This window comes from Camelina sativa, chromosome 12 (assembly GCF_030686135.1).
Source record: "Camelina sativa cultivar CO46 ecotype springtype chromosome 12, ASM3068613v1".
Classification (NCBI taxonomy): Eukaryota; Viridiplantae; Streptophyta; class Magnoliopsida; order Brassicales; family Brassicaceae; genus Camelina; species Camelina sativa.
Window position 1 is genome coordinate 7,093,303 of NC_141891.1, and position 15,196 is coordinate 7,108,498.

The 15,196-nt window shown below is 37.6% G+C and overlaps 2 protein-coding genes, 2 long non-coding RNA genes and 1 pseudogene across 5 annotated transcripts; 2 read left to right on the forward strand and 3 right to left on the reverse strand.

Moving 5' to 3' along the window:
• Positions 1–38: 38 nt before the first annotated feature.
• LOC104730742 (heat shock protein 90-2-like) lies at positions 39–3,129 on the reverse strand. The gene is made up of 3 exons (XM_010449946.3): positions 2,667–3,129; positions 2,173–2,314; positions 39–2,077 (listed from the first exon to the last, which is right to left on the reverse strand). The coding sequence occupies exons 1-3, from the start codon at positions 2,790–2,792 to the stop codon at positions 240–242; spliced, it is 2,106 nt and encodes a 701-aa protein (XP_010448248.1). The 5' UTR covers positions 2,793–3,129; the 3' UTR covers positions 39–239.
• Positions 3,108–4,417, forward strand: LOC104730741 (uncharacterized). 2 transcript variants are annotated; one of them, XR_002034546.2, is made up of 5 exons: positions 3,108–3,239; positions 3,532–3,667; positions 3,792–3,922; positions 4,048–4,161; positions 4,244–4,417. It is a non-coding gene; the product is annotated as an uncharacterized LOC104730741 (long non-coding RNA). The 2 variants fall into 2 exon arrangements; XR_015574635.1 differs by having other exon boundaries at positions 3,130–3,206.
• Positions 4,418–6,852: 2,435 nt separating this feature from the next.
• Positions 6,853–9,025, forward strand: LOC104733275 (calcineurin B-like protein 7; annotated as a pseudogene).
• Positions 9,026–9,239: 214 nt separating this feature from the next.
• LOC104730740 (heat shock protein 90-2-like) lies at positions 9,240–12,532 on the reverse strand. Its single transcript, XM_010449944.3, has 3 exons — positions 12,120–12,532; positions 11,465–11,606; positions 9,240–11,366 (listed from the first exon to the last, which is right to left on the reverse strand). The coding sequence occupies exons 1-3, from the start codon at positions 12,243–12,245 to the stop codon at positions 9,529–9,531; spliced, it is 2,106 nt and encodes a 701-aa protein (XP_010448246.1). The 5' UTR covers positions 12,246–12,532; the 3' UTR covers positions 9,240–9,528.
• A 229-nt stretch (positions 12,533–12,761) lies between these two features.
• Positions 12,762–13,389, reverse strand: LOC147930243 (uncharacterized). Its single transcript, XR_015574639.1, has 2 exons — positions 13,176–13,389; positions 12,762–13,000 (listed from the first exon to the last, which is right to left on the reverse strand). It is a non-coding gene; the product is annotated as an uncharacterized LOC147930243 (long non-coding RNA).
• Positions 13,390–15,196: the final 1,807 nt, after the last annotated feature.

Genomic DNA, 15,196 nt, shown 5'->3' on the forward strand with positions numbered 1-15,196 from the left:
ACCGGTTTGATCGAACCATAACAATAAGACAAGTAGAATTTCAAAGGAAATCTTGTTCGTTGGAGACATGATAAAGAGTCGTAATAAAACAAAAGTTCAGGAGACCGAGAAACCAGAAAAGAGAAAAACCCAAAAGAGAGCTGATGATAGAGAAAGAAAGAGAGAACGAAGCTGATTGCCAAAAAAAAAGAAAGAGAGAACGAAGCCAGTTTCAACTACTACTATTACTATCCGGGGACTTAGTCGACCTCTTCCATCTTGCTTCCTTCAGCTTCAGCGTCATCTTCAAGTGGTGGCATGTCAGCATCAGCTTCAGTCTCACCGGCATCATCGTCAATGCTGAGTCCGAGCTTAAGCATCCTGTGGATTCTGCTTCCGAAGGTGTTGGGCTCATCAAGGCTGAAACCAGAGGTGAGAAGAGCAGTCTCAAAGAGGAGAAGGACGAGATCCTTGACAGACTTGTCATTCTTGTCTGCATCCGCTCTCTTCCTCAACTCATCCATGATCGAGTTCTCTGGGTTGATTTCCATTGTCTTCTTGCTAGACATGTACCCAGCCATGCTGCTGTCTCTCAAGGCCTGAGCCTTCATAATTCTCTCCATGTTCGCGGTCCAGCCGTACTCCCCAGTGACAAGACAGCAGGGTGAGTCGACAACACGGTCAGAGACGATGACCTTCTCAACCTTGTCCCCCAATACATCCTTCATCACCTTGCACAGACCCTCGAACTTCTCCTTGAGTTCTTCCTTCTTTTTCTTCTCGTCCTCTGTTTCCTCAAGCTTCAAACCTTCCTTGGTGGCAGAGACCAGTTTCTTTCCCTCAAACTCCTTGAGCTGACCAATGGCGTACTCATCAATGGCGTCAACCATGTAAATGACCTCGTATCCCTTCTTCTTTAGCTTCTCAAGGAAGGGAGAGTTCTCAACAGCCTTCTTGCTCTCACCAGTGATGTAGTAGATGTCATTCTGTCCTTCCTTCATCCTGGTCACGTAGTCCTTAAGACTGGTCAACTCGTCTCCGCTCTTGGTGGAGTGGTAACGGAGCAACTCAGCAATCTTGGTCCTGTTCTGAGAGTCCTCGTGGATACCCAACTTCAAGTTCTTGGAGAAAGCCTCATAAAACTTGTTGTAGTCTTCCTTGTTCTCAGCAATCTCAAAGAAGAGCTCGATGCACTTCTTCACCAAGTTCTTGCGGATGACCTTAAGGATCTTGTTCTGCTGCAGAGTTTCTCTCGAGATGTTGAGGGGAAGATCCTCTGAGTCAACAATACCTTTCACAAATCCAAGGTATTCGGGAATGATCTCCTCACAGTTGTCCATGATGAAGACACGGCGGACGTAAAGCTTGATGTTGTTGGGCTTCTTCTTGGTGTCAAAGAGGTCGAATGGGGCCCTCTTGGGAACAAAGAGAACAGCCTTGAATTCAAGCTGTCCCTCAACAGAGAAGTGCTTGACAGCCAAATGCTCCTCCCAGTCATTGCTGAGACTCTTGTAGAAGGCAGCATATTCCTCCTTGTTGATCTCCTCGGGTTTCCTCATCCAGATAGGCTTCTGCTTGTTCATGAGATCAAACTCGTGGGACACCTCCTTGATCTTCTTCTTTTTCTTCTCCTCCTTTTCTTTCTCCTCATCTACTTCCTCAACCTTTCCTTCCTCGTCTTTCTTCTCTTCCTCTTCTTCATCATCAGAGATCTCCTTCTCGATGGTCTTCTCAACCCAGAGAGAGATGGGGTAGCTGATGAACTCAGAGTGCTTCTTAACCAAATCCTTAAGACGGCGCTCTTCAAGGTACTCCAACTGGTCTTCCTTGAGGTAAAGGGTCATCTTGGTACCCCTACCAAGAACCTCACCAGAGGTATCCCTGGTGACGGTGAAGGATCCTCCAGCCTGGGACTCCCACACATACTGCTCATCATCATTGTGCTTGGTGACGACAACAACCTTGTCAGCAACCAAGTAAGCCGAGTAGAATCCAACACCAAACTGACCAATCATGCTGACATCAGCACCAGCAGCCAAAGCCTCCATGAACTCCTTGGTGCCAGACCTGGCAATTGTACCCAGGTTGTTGACCAAATCTGTACAAAGGAAAAGGTTAACACACATCAGCATAAGTATATACTAAGGGAAACAAAGAAAAGAGAATATATCTAGTGCCCAAAACAAAACTAACCAGCCTTGGTCATGCCAACACCACTGTCGATAATGGTCAAGGTGTTGTTGGTCTTGTCCGGGATGATGTGAATGAAGAGTTCTGGCTGACCATCGAGCTTGCTCTTATCAGTCAAAGACTCGAATCTAATCTTGTCCAAAGCCTATTCACCACAAACAAACAAGTAAGAGATTGTTAGTTCTTCTTTATGTGGGGGAAAAAAAAGAGATCAGATCAAAAAGACACACAAATAAAATCTTTAGCAGCTCAAGCCTCTATCCCACATAAGATGAGGTTTTAAAACCCAAACAATTCCTAATCTCAAAAACCTAAACCTAGAATATATAGATCGATCAAATAAATAACCTAATAATCAACAATCTACCTTAATTTCAACATATTAATAACCTAAAATCCTCATAACCAAACCCTAGATATTAAGATTCACCATTCCACATCAAAGAAACTTAATTAGTAAACCTAAAGAGAGAGAGAGAGGGGAAAGAGGGACTTACATCAGAAGAGTTACTGATGAGCTCACGAAGGAAGATCTCCTTGTTGCTGTAGAAAGTATTGATGATAAGGGAGAGAAGCTGATTGATCTCAGCCTGGAAGGCAAACGTCTCTGTGTCCGACGACATCTCTCGATCTCTAGAGCTGAGCTTTTTTTTTTAACGATTTGAGAACAGAACCACCGAGGAAGACGGAAACTTACGATTTTCTAAGAGCTAAGAGGGCTGCTGATTGAATGAAGATGGAGGAATAGATTTTATATATAGTGGCTAACTTATGGGGGTTTCTAGATCCTTCTTCCATCAAAACTGGAAAAAGAACAAAAAAAGAAAAGAAAAAAAAGGAAAAAGGAAAAAAGGAAAAATAAAAAATAAATGTAAAACGGGCTTTGGATGATGGGCCAAGAAGATTACATGGTTACAAAATAGAAAGGCCCAAATTGGAACACACCAGAAACTGAGAGACCTGAAACAGGCGGTACACCGGAGACGGCAATCCTCACCTATTAGATCCGACGCTAAACAAAGACGATTCCTTTTGCAGTTACGACCTCAACCTCAAACCTTTGACCTGGAGTAATCGTCATCTTCTAGTCTCTTACCTATTAGATTCTTGGTCTTTCTTTGAGCCATCTTCTTTTAGTCTCTCTCTTTAGATTTGGATTTTTCTATTGCTGGGGAATGTATCTAAATCATCAATGATCATTTTAGCTTCTGCATTGAAGACAATCTGAACAAGATCATAATCGTGTGTTGTTCATTGTGTGAAAATGATTTATGATTTCAATCAGGCCATGATGAGTTTGTATGCTTTCAGCTTCTTTTCCATATCTTTCAGCTTCCATGTCCTCTTTTTTTGTTCTGTTAGGCATGCTATTTTCTCTAGTTGATGATCCGTTGTTAAGACGAATGCAAATCTTATAATGGAATACTGGGGTTTGAGGAATTTTCCCGTGCTCTCTCTGTCTTTCATCGAAATACTCCTATAGAAGACAAGATTGACTGTACGTCTCTGATCTTCAAAATTTAATCCAAGAAACCATCTATATCAAATTATTATGCGATGTTCACATACTACATACAATCCATGAAAGTTCATTAGTAGTTACCGGGAACATTGTTCTGCAGAACAATTTCGTTTCAGCTATATGATCTTAAGCAGCAAGGTTTTAATCGAAAGGCAGGAGGTGAAACAAATGGTGGTGGCTACTCTTGCTGAGTCCGGCATGAACCTGTCAGACGAGAGTATAATTGACAAGGTGTGGTTCCTTGCTTTCCCTGCTTGATACTATTTTCTTGCTCCACTGACCACTGTAGTATAACCAACTCAAGAGAACAGTTGCAAATAAAGTGAAGAATTATTTCTGAGTTTCTTCTTTGGCAGACATTTGAGGAAGCTGACACAAAAGCACGATGGGAGGATCGATAAGGAAGAGTGGAGGATCCTTGTTCTTAGGCATCCTTCTCTTCTAAAGAACATGACTCTCCAGTATCTCAAGTGAGTGACTGAACCAATGCATTTTTCCAATGTTTCTAAATCAGAGTATTGTTAACACTGATCTCTCTCATATTACGTACAGGGATATCACAACTACATTTCCGAGGAATTGTGTTTGTTTCTCTCTTTATCATGTCTATTTGTTTCAATTTATCTGAACATTTCAAGACGTTGTTGTGACTTGTGCGAGGAAAAAAAGGAACCTTATGTTTTCTCCTAGCATATGTAGTATATATACTAATAACATTTTGTTCAAGATTAGACGTGTGGAAGATATTATGATCTGAAGTACTTTTTAGTAGCTAAAACATTCAAAGAGCAAACCTGATGATAGAGAAGAAGGAGCTTCAACCCCAACGATCCGTTTAAGTAATCTAATATTGTGAAAATAGACCAAGTAGTAATCTTGATATCGAAATTGAAGAGCACCGATTTGATCGAACCAACCGAACAACAAATAGGAAGTTAATGGAGCTAGAGAGAGAGAAGCCATGGAGGAGACTTTGTGGGCTTTATTTATATCCAACATCTTTTGTGGTAGTGGAATATTTTCAGATGTCCAGGGAGAGATCTCGTAAACTGATGAATGTTAAAAGACTAGTTAAACTGGCAGGACATTGACAATTAACAAATATATTGACCATTAAAACAAATATATTGTAAATAATAAAAATGAATATTTACTATGATATTCAAAAATTCAGTTTAAGTTGTTCATATAAACTAATACATAAACAAAATAGTTAAATAATTAAAATCCAAATTATTATTTATGTAACAAACTAAATATATTCCCTATAAAGTCATATGAAGTGCAATCAAAAGCTTTAAAAAAATTCTAAAGATTAATTTTATCTTTAATTTATTTTATATTCTACTTAATTTAAATTATATTGCTAGCTTTAATTCTAATAATTTTCTCTTTGTAGTACAAATGGATGGGAAATGGAATATCAAATCTTCTTTTATAAAGAAAAATCATTTGATGCCAAAAAAAAAAAATCATTAAATTACAAAACTTTAATTAAATAGACTTAATATAATAATTATAATTGATAGTGTGTCTAATTGAAAATGAATGGAGGAAAACAATAGACAATTAACAATTTATGTAATTTCAGTTACAATTTAGTAGTAAATAGTGAATTTAAAGTATGAATTTATGTATATGATTAAATGTGTTGAATATTAAATTTAATTAAAAAGAAATATTATATTTTAAAAAATTAAAAAGCAAATTGACAAATAAAGAAATAGTGAAATCTTACTTTTATATATACGATTGTCAAAACCAAAAAGATAATCCTATGCGCGTTGGTGTTAATAAGTAACTTTATCATCATGACCCCTCCTGCAGTGATGAATCTAGATTTGTATGGAAATGGATCCGTTGGACATACATTGTGTTCAAGATACCGACTTTGAGAATGTCTTCGATAACATGTAGAGCAAATTTAATAATGTCAGAATCTTCTGCTAAAAAGAAAGTTACAAAATGCTTTCAATATAGTCACGTAACTATTCGGTTTTAAGATGAAATGGATAATTATTCTATATATATATATATAAATATAAGATTAGAAAATACTGTTTATTATTTTTTTTTTAATTCAAATTGTTATATAAAATATAATCTTTCTCGGAAGAAAACAAATACAAAATATAAAAAATAATGATGTTGTAAATGTTATAACTACAAAGTCCATAAAGATATATAGATCATCAAATATAATGACATTGCACCTATTATGCTTTGGCTTAAAAATAAATGAATGAGTTATGACTTTGCACTAAATTTACTCGCAGCAAATCGAGTCAATAAACGTGTTTTGTTTGGGTTTTAGAGTGAGTGAGACCGATGATGATAAAACTTGGGTTCTTCTCCGGTTAGGTCGCAGAGGAAATTAATCCGGTTATGTCCGGTTCGGTTGACTAAGAAATTATTCTGGGATTCAGTTCAATTTTTATTTGTTTTTTTTTTCTCTCTCGCTCGGACGAACGACGACGACTTTGCTCTGCGTCTGCTGGAAAACGCCAAGGAATTGTACGGTCATATGCTTCACTTGTTGGCACTCAAGAGGCTGGGTTTGCTTTTTGGGTTAAATGAGTAGTAGTAGTAGCTGGTATGTTTACAAGTTACATTTATGTAGTGCAGAAAGGAAGTATATAAGCAGAGTCTCATTTTATCTTAAATCTATTTCTGCCCCTTGTACCAGTTTTTTTGTTCTGTTGAGACCAACAGATTCTCTGAACTGTACAACTAGATGAGTGCTTGAGAGTAATTCGCTCTTTCTGCGTTCTAGAATTGCATTAGAAATGGTTCTGAAAGTAGCATAGAACACTGATTGAATATGCTTCTAGTCTTCTAGCAAAGGAGATATTATTAAAATAAGAGTCTCTCACCTCATCGAGAATCAAGATTGGGGCATTCTTCAACAGAGATCGAGCTATGGCAACTCTCTGACACGTTGATAAACAAGCATATCAAAGCGGTAGCAAAAGACTAAAAGGAATCAAAACCACGTAGCTCTTAATGTCTTTATACCTGTCTTTGTCCTCCACTAAAGCAAGCCTCTACATAGAATCCATGAAAGTTCATTAGTAGTTACCGGGAACATTGTTCTGCAGTTTCGTTTCAGGTATATGATCTTAAGCAGCAAGGTTTCATCGAGAGGTAGGAGGTAAAAGCAAATGGTGGTGGCTACTCTTGCTGAGTCCGGCATGAACCTGTCAGACGAAATCATAGAGAGTATAATCGACAAGGTCAACTCGTGATTGCAGTCGCAAAAAAAAGTAAAGAATGATTTCTGAGTTTCTTCTTTGGCAGACACATTTGAGGAGGCTGACACAAAACAGGACGGGAAGACCGATAAGGAAGAGTGGAGGACCCTTGTTCTTAGGCATCCTTCTCTTCTAAAAAACATCATTCTCCAGTATCTCAAGTGAGTTCCTGAACCAATGCATTTTGCCAATGTTTCTAAATCACAGTATTGTTCACATTGATCTCTCTTATTGTGTACAGAGATATCACGACTACATTTCCGAGCTTTCTGTTGCACTCGGAGGTGGAAGATATCTGATAAAAAAGAAATAGCATATTAGCAGATCAAACTGTTTGAGAATTGCGATTGTTTTCTGATTATGTATCATGTTTATTTGTTTGACTCTCTCTGAACACTTTCAAGATTTTGTTGTTACTTCTGTGAAAAGAAAGAAAACAAAACAAATCTGTATTTGTTGTTCTGCTTCTTATTTTAGTTGATGTTTTTTCTCCTTGCATCTGTAGAGTCATATATATATACTACTTATGTTGAGATATGATTCCTACTATTAAGTCAAAAAAACATTGAAAGAGCAAACTGATGATAGAGAAAAGAGAGAGAACTCAACATCAATGATCTGGTAAGCTCTAATCTGAATCCTGAACTCAGAAATCAATCTTGATATCAAAACTGAAACCACCAGTTTGATCGGACCGGATGCAATATTTACAACTATCGGATTGGTTAGTCTTTTAGGTGGTTGACTTTTTGGTTAGAGTTGACAAAGTAATTAAGCAAGGTTAGTTACGATTGTACTGTAGTAATCTCTAGTTGTGAGCTGTGCATAAACACGTTTACTTGTGAAATAAACTACTCTTTCCTCTTTCCTATTATATATGTTTCCCTCTCTCAAAGAACTGAATAGGTATCAGAGCGTTCGTTGACAATCTCTATTTTTGATATTCGCTCCTTCGATTTGTTCTCTCTTTTATTGCTAAGTCTTTCCGAGCTTCGTCCAATTCTATGGGATGCTTTACGGATCAAAACGAGTTAGAGGCTCTCTATGAGGTGTTTAAGAAACTCAGCGGTGCTGATCGGCAAAGAAATGAGGTACGTTGAAATTGTATATGTAACTTTCTTGCCAACCACACTGTATGTATGCATATAAACCTGTGTTTTCATTTTTTTCAGGGAGACGTTGTGAAAGGCTTAGCGACACACGGTGGTGAAATAAACAAGGTATCTAGGGATTATATGACTCTCTTGCCAAGCACGCTTGTTTGCTACTTCTTTTGAACAGAACAGTCTTTCATATTTTTTCATAATGCGTCCTGTTGTAATTTGTATCAGGAAGAGTTTCAAGTAGCCATACTCCAGACAGACAAAAAAGAGAGTTTGTTTGCAGATAGGGTATGTATGTTATATTTGCACGAGCTCTCTCCGTCTTTCATCCAGATGCTTCTGTAGATGATAAAATTGACGGTACATCTCTGATCTCAAAAACTTGATCCAAGAAACCATCTCTAACAAAACATTATCTCACATTCAAATGCTATATTATATATAATCCATGAAAAGTTTGTTAATGGTTACTTGGAATATTATTTGGCAGTTTCATTTGAGCTACATGATCTGAAGCAGCAAGGTTTCATCGAGAGGCAGGAGATGAAGCAAATGATGGTCGCTACTCTTGCTGATTCCGGCATTAACCTTAGAGATGAGATTATAGAAAGTATCATCGACAAGGTGGGCTTTCCTTTTTACTATTTTTTTTTGGTTTCCACTGTAATGTGTGTAAGCAGCTGAGTGTGAACTGTGAAGTGAGGAGTGATTTTTGAGTTAATGTGGCAGACATTTGAGGAAGCTGACACAAAACACGATGGGAGGATCGATAAGGAAGAGTGGAGGAGCCTTGTTCTTAGGCATCCTTCTCTTCTGAAGAACATGACTCTGCAGTATCTCAAGTGAGTTTTTAAACCAATGCATCTTCCAGTATATCTGCATCACAGTATTGTTAACACCAATCTCTCATATTGCGTTACAGGGATATCACGACTACAATGCCGAGCTTTGTGTTCCACTCCGAGGTGGAAGATACCTGAGAAAAACAATGGCATATATATTAGCAGAGGACACAGTTTGCCAATTGTGTTTGTTTTCTGATTATGTATGGGTGTTTATTTGTGTCAATCTCTCTGAACATTTTCAATGTTTTGTTTGTTGCTTGTGTGAAGGAAAAAAAAGGAAAAACAAATATGTATACTACTAATCTCAACATCCAAAGAGCACACTGATAATAGAGAAAAGAGAGCGGGCTTTAGCACCAAATGATCCATTTTCAAGTACTATGAATTGTACAATAAGTCCAGAGATTAGGGAGTAAAACAAGATATCAAAACTGAAACCACCGGTTTGATCGAATCGAACAACAATCGAAGTCCGTTTGTTCGAGACATGATAAAGAGTCGTAATAAAACAAAGTTCAGGAGACAGAGAAACCAGAAAAGAAAATACTAGTCAAAAAAAAACCCAAGAGAGAGCTGATGATAGAGAAATAGAGAGAGAACGAAGCCAGTTTCAACTACTACTATTACTATCCGGGGACTTAGTCGACCTCTTCCATCTTGCTTCCTTCAGCTTCAGCGTCATCTTCAAGTGGTGGCATGTCAGCATCAGCTTCAGTCTCACCTGCATCATCGTCAATGCTGAGTCCGAGCTTAAGCATCCTGTGGATTCTGCTTCCGAAGGTGTTGGGCTCATCAAGGCTGAAACCAGAGGTGAGAAGAGCAGTCTCAAAGAGGAGAAGGACGAGATCCTTGACAGACTTGTCATTCTTGTCTGCATCCGCTCTCTTCCTCAACTCATCCATGATCGAGTTCTCTGGGTTGATTTCCATTGTCTTCTTGCTAGACATGTACCCAGCCATGCTGCTGTCTCTCAAGGCCTGAGCCTTCATAATTCTCTCCATGTTCGCGGTCCAGCCGTACTCCCCAGTGACAAGACAGCAGGGTGAGTCGACAACACGGTCAGAGACGATGACCTTCTCAACCTTGTCCCCCAATACATCCTTCATCACCTTGCACAGACCCTCGAACTTCTCCTTGAGTTCTTCCTTCTTTTTCTTCTCGTCCTCTGTTTCCTCAAGCTTCAAACCTTCCTTGGTGGCAGAGACCAGTTTCTTTCCCTCAAACTCCTTGAGCTGACCAATGGCGTACTCATCAATGGCGTCAACCATGTAAATGACCTCGTATCCCTTCTTCTTTAGCTTCTCAAGGAAGGGAGAGTTCTCAACAGCCTTCTTGCTCTCACCAGTGATGTAGTAGATGTCATTCTGTCCTTCCTTCATCCTGGTCACGTAGTCCTTAAGACTGGTCAACTCGTCTCCGCTCTTGGTGGAGTGGTAACGGAGCAACTCAGCAATCTTGGTCCTGTTCTGAGAGTCCTCGTGGATACCCAACTTCAAGTTCTTTGAGAAAGCCTCATAAAACTTGTTGTAGTCTTCCTTGTTCTCAGCAATCTCAAAGAAGAGCTCGATGCACTTCTTCACCAGGTTCTTGCGGATGACCTTGAGGATCTTGTTCTGCTGAAGAGTTTCTCTGGAGATGTTGAGAGGAAGGTCCTCTGAGTCAACAATACCTTTCACAAATCCAAGGTATTCGGGAATGATCTCCTCACAGTTGTCCATGATGAAGACACGGCGGACGTAAAGCTTGATGTTGTTGGGCTTCTTCTTGGTGTCAAAGAGGTCGAATGGGGCCCTCTTGGGAACAAAGAGAACAGCCTTGAACTCAAGCTGTCCCTCAACAGAGAAGTGCTTGACAGCCAAATGCTCCTCCCAGTCATTGCTGAGACTCTTGTAGAAGGCAGCATATTCCTCCTTGTTGATCTCCTCGGGTTTCCTCATCCAGATAGGCTTCTGCTTGTTCATGAGATCAAACTCGTGAGACACCTCCTTGATCTTCTTCTTTTTCTTCTCCTCCTTTTCTTTCTCCTCATCTACTTCCTCAACCTTACCTTCCTCGTCTTTCTTCTCTTCCTCTTCTTCATCATCAGAGATCTCCTTCTCGATGGTCTTCTCAACCCAAAGAGAGATGGGGTAGCTGATGAACTCAGAGTGCTTCTTAACCAAATCCTTAAGACGGCGCTCTTCAAGGTACTCCAACTGGTCTTCCTTGAGGTAAAGGGTCATCTTGGTACCCCTACCAAGAACCTCACCAGAGGTATCCCTGGTAACGGTGAAGGATCCTCCAGCCTGGGACTCCCACACATACTGCTCATCATCATTGTGCTTGGTGACGACAACAACCTTATCAGCAACCAAGTAAGCCGAGTAGAAACCAACACCAAACTGACCAATCATGCTGACATCAGCACCAGCAGCCAAAGCCTCCATGAACTCCTTGGTTCCAGACCTGGCAATTGTACCCAGGTTGTTGACCAAATCTGTACACAAAGGAAAAAGGTAAACGCACATCAGCATAAGTATATACTGAGGGAAACAAAGAAAGAATAATAAATCATTCATCCAAGAGAAAACATACCAGCCTTGGTCATGCCAACACCACTGTCGATGATGGTCAAGGTGTTGTTGGTCTTATCGGGGATGATGTGAATGAAGAGTTCAGGCTGACCATCGAGCTTGCTCTTGTCAGTCAAAGACTCGAATCTAATCTTGTCCAAAGCCTATTCACCACAAACAAACAAGAGATCGTTAGTTCATTCTTTATGTGGGAAAATCAAAAACATAAATAAAAAGATCAGATCAAAAAACACACACAAACAAAATCTTAGCAGCTCAAGACTCCATCCCACATAAGATGAGGTTTTAAAACCCAAAAACAATTCCTAATCTCAATTAGCAAAACCTAAAACCCTAGATTAGGGCTTCAACCAAGCATATATATAGATCGACCAAATAAATAAACTAATGATCAACAATCTACCTTAATTTCAACAGATTAATAACCCTAAAATAATCTTCGTATCTACTTCATCTAGTGAAATCGTAAAGCAACCAAACCAAGCATAGATAGACCGAACAAATAACCTAATAATCAACAATCTACCTAAATTTCAACGGATTAATAACCCTAAAATCCTCTTCGTAACCAAACCCTAAATAATATAAGATTCACCATTCCACATCAAAGAAACTTAATTAGTAAACCTAAAGAGAGTAGGGAAAGAGGGACGCACATCGGAAGAGTTACTGATGAGCTCACGAAGGAAGATCTCCTTGTTGCTGTAGAAAGTGTTGATGATAAGGGAGAGAAGCTGATTGATCTCAGCCTGGAAGGCAAACGTCTCTGTGTCCGACGACATCTCTCGATCTCTAAGAACTGAGAGTTTTAGGGTTTGCTTTTTCAAAAGCTTTGAGAACAGAACCACCGAGGAAGACGAAACTTTAGGATTTTTCTGGCTGCTTACTGAATGAAGAACAGGTTTTATATAGTGGCTAACTTAATTGGGAGTTTCTAGATCCTTCTCCCATCAAAGCTGGAAAAATAACAAAAAGAAAAAGGAAAAAAGAAAAAAAGTAAAAATAAATGTAAAGCCTCACTCAACCAAGTAAGTCCCACCGTACATTCATCTTGCACTCAGCTTTACATACAGCCCATCCAATCATGGCCCATATATTGACTAACTGCTTGACACGACAGCTTTACATACAGCCCATCCAATCATGGCCCATATCTATATATACATTTTTTTAAATATTTAGCAAATAAATCCTGAGGAATATATTTATAATCATGCTATTATTATTAATTACTAGGGGGTTTATTTGATTTATTTTGATAAAAATTATATATGATTGATGACGGTAATGAAATATTATTTTACACAAAACTTTAAATTACTATTAAGGAAAAAAATTAAATTTCATATACATAATTTTTAAAAATATAAAAATCAATTGTGTTTTAAAATCAAATCTGATAAAAAAATCATGAATCTAACTCGACGTCCAGGCGAGGCGGATCAAACTGGTGACCTCACATCGTTACTTTTACCGTCCAGTTCTTTGTTATACTCTTCTTCTTGTGCTTCCTCGTCAACTTTTTCACATTCTTTCACTGAAAAAAACCTTTTTTTTTTAGACTACCACCCAACTTGTTAACCCATCAAACTCCAAGACTAAAATCATTTTTTCTCATAAAAATTGTGCAATTCATGAAAACTAGCATAGTCAACACATGCACCCAATTATTGATAATTTCATCCATATATTTCTCAAACCAAAATCCTTACTTGCAGAGAAAGTAATATGAACTCATGTATAGTAAAAACAATATTTGTGCTTTTCGTCGATCCTTCTTCTTTAAACTTAAATAACATCAAATCAATGTCTTGCGACGTCAATCTTTCTTTCTTAGACTTAAAAATAAAAATTTTACTGTAAAAGTATCAAATCATCTATAAAGTTATACACAAAAACATGTTTTACAGCTCATAAGAGATATATATAAAGCACAAACGGAGATAAGTAAGATATTTTCAAGATATTAAAAAATTTGACATATAATATTTAGTAATTCTTAAACATTTAAACTTTTAAAAGAGATTAAATATTTAAAATATTTCAAACTTTAGATGTATTTTAATTATCTGTAACATTTTTTTTAGAGTTAAATATTAATGAAACTTTTACTTTTTATAGAGTTTAAATAGTTATAATATTTTAACATTTTTATGGAGGTATTTATAATATTTCTAAACATTCTATAAAAAATATTTAAACCTTTTAAAAAATTAATTTAAAATAAATCAAATAACAAAGAAGAAGAATCTCTCTTCCCCCTCTCCCCAAGGCGACGAAGAAGGCGACTGTTCATAGAACCTAAACTTCTCCGTTGTATTCTCCGGCCGGCGTCGACTCTGGCGTCGGCCGTACTACTTCTTCTCTATGCTTATCCTTTCTTTTGTACTTTATTTCGTGTATTTGTTTTTTTAGTTCACAACCGTTTTTAGGGTGATCGGAAGATGATCATGGCATTTCCCCTACAGTGGCCGCTCATATCTCCCCGTGATCCTATGACTTCAATTCTCAACGGTTTCTCTCTAAAATTCTTAACTACTTTATTTGTATTCCTCACGGTGTTTTTAAGGTTTCGAAGGCGGTTTACTTCGATTTGTTTATTCTTCTCCTGTCTTCCCAATGGATGCGAAAAGTTTTCCCGAGCGTTGGTGTCGGCGAGAGAAAGGTTATTCCTCACCATTTGGGTGATGGCTGTTATGTTCTTCTGCGACAATGTAAGGATTCCCACTGGAATCAACCACCGTTCGTTTGATATTCCCACACTAGGACCAACGATTCTGTGTGATGAGCAATTACAAGTGATTCCAAAGGCATATTGTGATAACGAAGCCTTTCATGATGTGATAACCACAACGTTCGATAAATCTCGATTCGAGTGGTGCATTGGTCGACAAATTTGGGATCCGGGAATACTAAGCATTCGAAGAAGAGAAGAATCGGTGCGGAGAATTGGAGACGCAAAACAATTATGGGTATTAGCTATAACCAAGAAAGATGTCATCTCCTTGAGATGTTTTGTTGGGAAGCGATGTAACGGATGGATCGCTACCATTGATCGTTTTAAAGTTAAATGGAGTTTCGTCAAAAGAACGATAGCCAAACGAGACGATCATAGCGGATTGAAGAAGAAGACGAAGAAGGAAGATAATAGATTTGATAATCTATTAGCGTGTAAGACTTACAAAAGGAAGCGGCGGTTTCTTCACTTGTTCAGTTGGATTTTCTTCATCTTAGGTTTAATCATGTTTTGGTTGTATCTGTATGCTTTACAAACAAATATGTAATCTCTGATTCAATTAATAAAGTAAAGTAAGATGTTAAAAAAAAAAAAAAAAAATCAAATAACTTTTAAATTTGGAAACCTGATAAATAAGCATAAATCAAGCAAATAAAAATATTTCGAAACCTGTTTAAAGCTAAAACTTTTAGAAGTTTCAATATTTATAATATTTTAAACTTTTAAAAGGTTTGGATATAATATTTGAACCTTTTAAAAAGTTTCAATATTTATAATATTTCAAACTATTAAAATTATAAAATTTAAAAAAAATTTAAAAGCTAAGAGATTTTAAAATTTTCAATATTTATAATATTTAAAAAATTTAAAATTAAATATTATAATATTTTTTAAAAACTTTTTAAAGTTTTAGTTTGATCAAATAAAAAACAGGATCAAACCGAATAAAACTTTTTAACTTGGATGCCTGATAAATCAAGCTTTCCTGCTCATTCG

What these genes read in the sequence shown, in the direction of transcription:
- LOC104730742 (XM_010449946.3), bottom strand. Translation starts at nt 2,792, where the DNA reads ATGTCGTCGGACACAGAGACGTTTGCCTTCCAGGCTGAGATCAATCAG. An exon ending in TCATCAGTAACTCTTCTGAT is followed by an intron (nt 2,315 to 2,666) that starts GTAAGTCCCTCT and finishes TGTGGTGAATAG; the next exon opens with GCTTTGGACAAGATTAGATT. An exon ending in TGTTGGCATGACCAAGGCTG is followed by an intron (nt 2,078 to 2,172) that starts GTTAGTTTTGTT and finishes TCCTTTGTACAG; the next exon opens with ATTTGGTCAACAACCTGGGT.
- LOC104730740 (XM_010449944.3), bottom strand. Translation starts at nt 12,245, where the DNA reads ATGTCGTCGGACACAGAGACGTTTGCCTTCCAGGCTGAGATCAATCAG. An exon ending in TCATCAGTAACTCTTCCGAT is followed by an intron (nt 11,607 to 12,119) that starts GTGCGTCCCTCT and finishes TGTGGTGAATAG; the next exon opens with GCTTTGGACAAGATTAGATT. An exon ending in TGTTGGCATGACCAAGGCTG is followed by an intron (nt 11,367 to 11,464) that starts GTATGTTTTCTC and finishes CTTTGTGTACAG; the next exon opens with ATTTGGTCAACAACCTGGGT.